At 49.0% G+C, this 5448-nt stretch overlaps 1 protein-coding gene across 1 annotated transcript in view; it reads right to left on the reverse strand.

Moving 5' to 3' along the window:
* Positions 1-2369: 2369 nt before the first annotated feature.
* Positions 2370-5448, reverse strand: part of ncoa4 (nuclear receptor coactivator 4) — a gene marked incomplete at its 5' end in the record, with an annotated part of 6125 nt that continues 3046 nt past the window's right edge. The window contains 8 exon segments of the mRNA XM_014026541.1: positions 2370-2760; positions 2827-2919; positions 2986-3231; positions 3301-3924; positions 4080-4205; positions 4282-4356; positions 4442-4550; positions 4615-4844. Of these exon segments, the coding sequence (XP_013881995.1) occupies positions 2755-2760; positions 2827-2919; positions 2986-3231; positions 3301-3924; positions 4080-4205; positions 4282-4356; positions 4442-4550; positions 4615-4844 (1509 nt within the window).

Raw genomic sequence — 5448 nt, forward strand, 5'->3', positions numbered from 1 at the left:
CTTTAATTGTTATCTTTTCTTTCATTGACTCATTGCTATTCATGTATTTTTGTTATGGGCTGTCCCCCCCCGTATCTATGGCCCCTGTTCTTATGGGTTCTTTATCCATCCCCACCATACCATCCAGCTAAGGACAGTGATGTTCCTGCTGTAGACCCTAGTGGTGTGGATCAGTGAGTCAAAGTCTGGCTCACTCTTAGCATACAGCTTGATGTCATCCATGTAGAAGAGACGACTGATAATCCACGAGTCTGTGTCCACAGCCAGTCCTGTTGATTTTATGTCTGAGGGGGTTCAGGCCTGTAGAGCAGCAGTGGGAACAGAGCATCTCATGGGTATATTCCATATTGGCCTCAAGTGTGTTTTTCCACAGCCTCATGGAGTTTGAAGGCTCTCAGAGAGTTGACATTGTACAGTTTCAGGTTTCCAGGATCCATGTGTGGCATTGAGTCGTAGGTTTTCTTTGAATCAACCCAGTCACTGTTGACTGTTGTGTCAACCAGCAGCTGGGTCATGGGTCATGTACTGATCCATGTTCCTGCTGATCTTAGCTGCTGTGAAGAAGCCTGTCATATTTAATACATGTGTAATAAACATATCTAAACTTATACAGAACTTTGTCAAGTCCCATGGAGACCCCAGAGTGCTTTACACTACTCACTGATAAGCTACACTGTAGCCACAGCTACCCTTAACATGCGTCTCTTCTTGCTAATGTTCTAATGAGCAGGGCTTTTATTTTGAAATGTTATTTATGCACTTTATTTTGAAAACCAAAAATAAAACCTTGTTCAGCTTTTGTAAATTAGCCTAGAACAGGGCTAGCCTATTGGTTCATTCATCTCTGAAGTCCAAACCCCTGGTTTTCTACTTTAATTACTGTAAGTTCCTTTAGTTAAACAGACATGTTTGGTGTCTACACAAACATCACAATCTTGGCTACAAGCTGGTAAAAACATTTCTATGAACATCCAAGACAGTTAAAACTACACGCAGTTGAAGATAAAATGAACGTGAAAATAAAATTGGTTTAAAAGTTTGGCAAGTTAGATATGTTAAAATAAGTTAAACAGGAGGCATAGTGTGTTCTCGTGTACTGGTTTTACTGGACTTCAGCGTTTGACACTGTGGATCACTGTGTTCTTAACAGACTGAGAGGTAATGTTGGTATTTCTGGCTCTGTGTTAAACTGGTTCACCTCTTATTTATCTGAACGGTCTTTTACTGTTTTTATGAATCAGGTTTACTCTGATGTTGCACCACTGTCTTGTGGGGTACCCCAAGGTTCAGTTTTGGGCCCAATCCTGTTTTTATTGTACCTGTACCCTTTAGGAGGTATTTTAAAACGTTACAGTAATGTGTCCTACCATCTGTATGCTGATGACATACAGTTGTACTGTTCCTTTAGACCCTCTGAGTTCTTCAAACTATCTGAACTCAGTAACTGTCTGTCAGAAGTCAAAACATGGCTGAACAACAACTACCCGTTTTTATCATTTAAGGAACATTTCAAAGCTGAGATGGTTGTTCACGCTTTTCTCGTTTAAATTAGATTAGTTTATGTATCCGTGATCTGTTTTGTTTTTAACTATGTTTGCTTTCTGTGAAGCACTTTGTGATGTTTGTGTCTGTGAAAGGTGCTATAGAAATAAAGTTTACGTTGTTTTTGATTTTAATGATTAAATGCAGTAAATTAAAAAGGTAGACTTGGTAATACTTGATTTACATAATTTTAATTTGGCCCCCGAGCTGTTGACCTGCAGTAAGTGAGGCCCTCGGAGCAGTTTATAGCCCTGCTCTATGTGAAAGCTTTGATCTGTGATGTCATACGGTAAGTAAGGTTCAGTTTGCTCTACACTCCGTGGTTTAACCTCCCATCCAGATCAGTCCTGTCATGACTTCAGACATGTTCACAGGTTAAATCTATTTTAGGTTTTTGTTCTATTGCCTACAGAAGTTTCCAAAACCTTCAAAAAGTGAAAATATGAAATCGCCCCACTGGTCTGACAGTTTCAGACATCAGCCTGGTCGACTCGACTGGATTCAAATGAACTGTATTTGGACTGAACCTGGCTCCATGAGGTGAACAGTCACCAGCTGAGCGCTTTATTTCAGGTTTAATCTTTTCCTCCTTATTTATAGTCTTTTTGCTGTAGTTTAATCGTTTGTAGTTAAAGCTTTTGTAAATTGTTGTATTGTTTCTATGTTGGCACTGATTGTTTTAAAATGAAAGATGTAAAAAAAGTTTGTTAAATTTTAGTGGTCATGTTTCTCAGCCCCGTGTTCTGACCCGTCTGGAACATTTTAATGGAAACACAACGGCTCTGAAGAACCAGTTAATTCTGTTTCACACAAACCAAACACTGCAGTCACAGGAAACATTAACACTTTATTTAAGGATCAACACAATTACAACATTACACAAACATTAAAAACATGACTGCTGACCACACTGCAGGCTGCCCATGAGCAAGGCATTATGGGAAACGGTCTGCACAGGACACCTCCCACTGAGGTCAGCTGACAAACAGATTCTTAAAACTACTAAACTTTATTCAGAATAAGGTTAAAATAAGAGTTCTCTAAATGCACCCCACCTTTACCAAGCCCCGCCCCTTTACACAAGCTCCTGCAGAGCAGATGTCAGTGTGGGCGGAGCCTGTGAGCGGTGAGGTCACAGGAAGGCAGCGGTGACTGTGATCATCATTATGTGCATCAGTAAAGTGACTTGAAGAGGAAGGACGGTGGTCTTCATCACATCTGCAAACAGGAAGCAGACATCAGACAGGAAGTAGTTCAGGTGAGTGACAGGAAGCAGGAACTCACCTGGACAGCAGGTCGGAGCAGCCATTTGTCTTTGTCTCCGCCCACTTTCATACAGGAGAAGAGCTCACAGACAGCAGGAAACCCCAAACGCTCCTGAACAGGAAGTGACGTGTCAGCACACAGGAAGTGACTGACCAGGTGGGAGGGGTCTGAGCTCACCTGGGCCTGAGTCCTCTTCTTCACCAGCCACTTGTCAGCCTCCTCCTCCTGGGGGGAACAGGTGGGACCCTCAGAGGTGGGGGCAGACCCAGGCAGGACCCACAGGTCTGGTTTCAGAGGATGCTGGAAGGGGGACAGGAACTGGCTGTTGTGGACTCTCAGGGTCTCATCTGGACCGACCTGGTCTGTGAGGGCGGAGCCTCTGCAGGTGCTGGGGTGGAGCCAGGCCTCCAGGATGGCCTGAACCTGCAGAAGAGTCCTTGTTAACGACCTCTACATGTACTGTACGTGAGGAGCTGAGACTCCGCCTCTTACCTTCTGCTCCTGGTCTCTGTGGCAGGAAGTGGGCGGAGCATTCTTGGTGAGGGGGACTCCGTTCTTGTCCCTCCTCTCCTGCTGCAGCAGCCAGCGGCTCAGCGCCTCCTTGCCACAGTTCTGGTCACAGACGCAGTCTGCGTAGGAGGAGCACGGCTCGTTGGCCCTGCAGGTGTGCTGCAGCGGGGCCACCTGCTGAAGCCACGCCTCCAGAGTGGCTGAGGAGGTGGGCGGGGTCTTCAGGCACTTCAGCTCGCCCAGGTTCTCGATCTCCATGGCCTTGGTGGTCTGACAGCAGGAGGAGCAGTCTGCAGGGGAGCGCTCTGCCTCCAGCAGCCACTCACTGGAGGACCAGGACTCCTGGAAGGGCTTCAGGACCTGCTGCCAGCGCTCGCTGTCCGTTTCTGAGCCAGTGGGCGGAGCTATGAGCCAGTCGCTAAGCTCCTCCTCCTCTGTGATGAACTCCGACTCATCGATCTTCTCGATGGAGAAGTTGGAGCTGCAGCTGCTGCTGGTCCGCTCCCTGCTCAGCTGGTTCTGGTCCTTCAGGAGCCACGCCTCCAGGTCTCTGAGCTGACCCCAGGCCTGGAAGAAGTCCAGAGAGGCCAGGACCGGACAGGAGGTCTGCAAGAGTCAGACAGGACTTCAGAACCAGGTCCAAACAGGTCCCTGTAAACCAGTACACCCCCCCCCCCTCCAACAAACAGGTCCCTACAGCACTGAGAGTCCCAGGAGAGAACTGGGACCAGATCCTCAGGTCTGGGGGTCTCTAAGCTCACCTTGCTGTCCTTGTGGGCCAGCAGCCAATCCTGAGGGTTGTCACTGGACTGCCAGCCAATCAGAGGGCTGCTGCTGGCTGGGCTGCTCCCCAGCAGCCACTGGCTCAGAGCTGCTGACTCACACTTCTGCAGACAGAACCAGAACCAGGACCAGTCAAGACTCAGCAGAACCACCAACAACATGAAGGAAACTCCAACTCACCTGTTTGTCTAACGGACAAGTCTGCACCTGAGAGCTGCAGGGGGCGGAGCTCTGACAGGACACGCCCTCCACCAGCTGCCAACAGAACAGACCCCAGGTCAGACCCCAGAACAGACCCCGGTCAGACCCCGAACAGACCCCGAACAGACAGGCGAGTTACCTGAGCGGTGATGCTGCCGAAGGAGGTGATGGCCCGTCTCAGGGAGTGAGAGTCAGCCTGGAAGCTGAGCTCAGGGGTCTCCTCGGGGGTCAGGCTGAGACAGGACAACCTGCAGACACACAAACTGTTGGTTCTGGTCCTGGCTGTGCTCGACCCAACAGAACAGGTCTTACCTGTCCATGCAGGCGGTCAGCTGGTTGTTCAGGTCGTTGCAGCTGCTGCTCTGCAGCTGGGTGGACATCATGTCGAACTGGCCCCAGAGCCGGTGCAGCTGGTGCAGCTGGTGCTGCAGGGTCTCGGTCTTCACCTGCTCCAGGAGCTCGATCTGACCCAGGAGCCACACCTCCCTGCAGCGCAGCGCCTCCTGCTGTCGACTCACACAGCTCTGCAGCTCAGAGCGCACCTGCAGGGAGCAGAACCAGCAACAGGTAGACCTGACCACATCTGGACCCAGACCCACATCCAGACCCCGACTGGCCCCAAAACTACTGAAACTGCAGTAAAGCAGGTCCTGGTCTCAGACCCTGGACCACAGACCAGAACCCAGCTCTCCTCATCAGGACCTGACCTGTTCCTGCTGGGTCCAGTAGATCCAGACCCAACAACCTGCTGGTCCCCCACACCAGAACTAAGAATCTACTCACCTAAAAGCCTGCAGGTCCAACAGAGTCCAGAGTCCTGCAGCTGGTTCTGTCTGTTATATAGTCTGAGCTCCACCCCCAGGCTGACTCACCCCCCCCACCTGGTGTTGGTGGTTCTGGTCTCTGGACCACAAACCCACCATGACTCAGCCATGTTTTCAGACAACAGAACCAGATCCTTCAGTTCTACAGAGGATCAGTCTGAGGTCCAGGTTCTGTCACCATGTGCAACAACAACAACATGACCTGAGTCCTACAGTGACTACAAATACTGTACGGGTATCTGTACTTTATTTTTCAGCGTACTTTTTACTTTTACTCATTACATTTTTACACAGTTATCTGTACTTTCTACTCACTACATTT

Source organism: Austrofundulus limnaeus, unplaced genomic scaffold, assembly GCF_001266775.1.
Source record: "Austrofundulus limnaeus strain Quisiro unplaced genomic scaffold, Austrofundulus_limnaeus-1.0 Scaffold566, whole genome shotgun sequence".
Taxonomy (NCBI): Eukaryota; Metazoa; Chordata; class Actinopteri; order Cyprinodontiformes; family Rivulidae; genus Austrofundulus; species Austrofundulus limnaeus.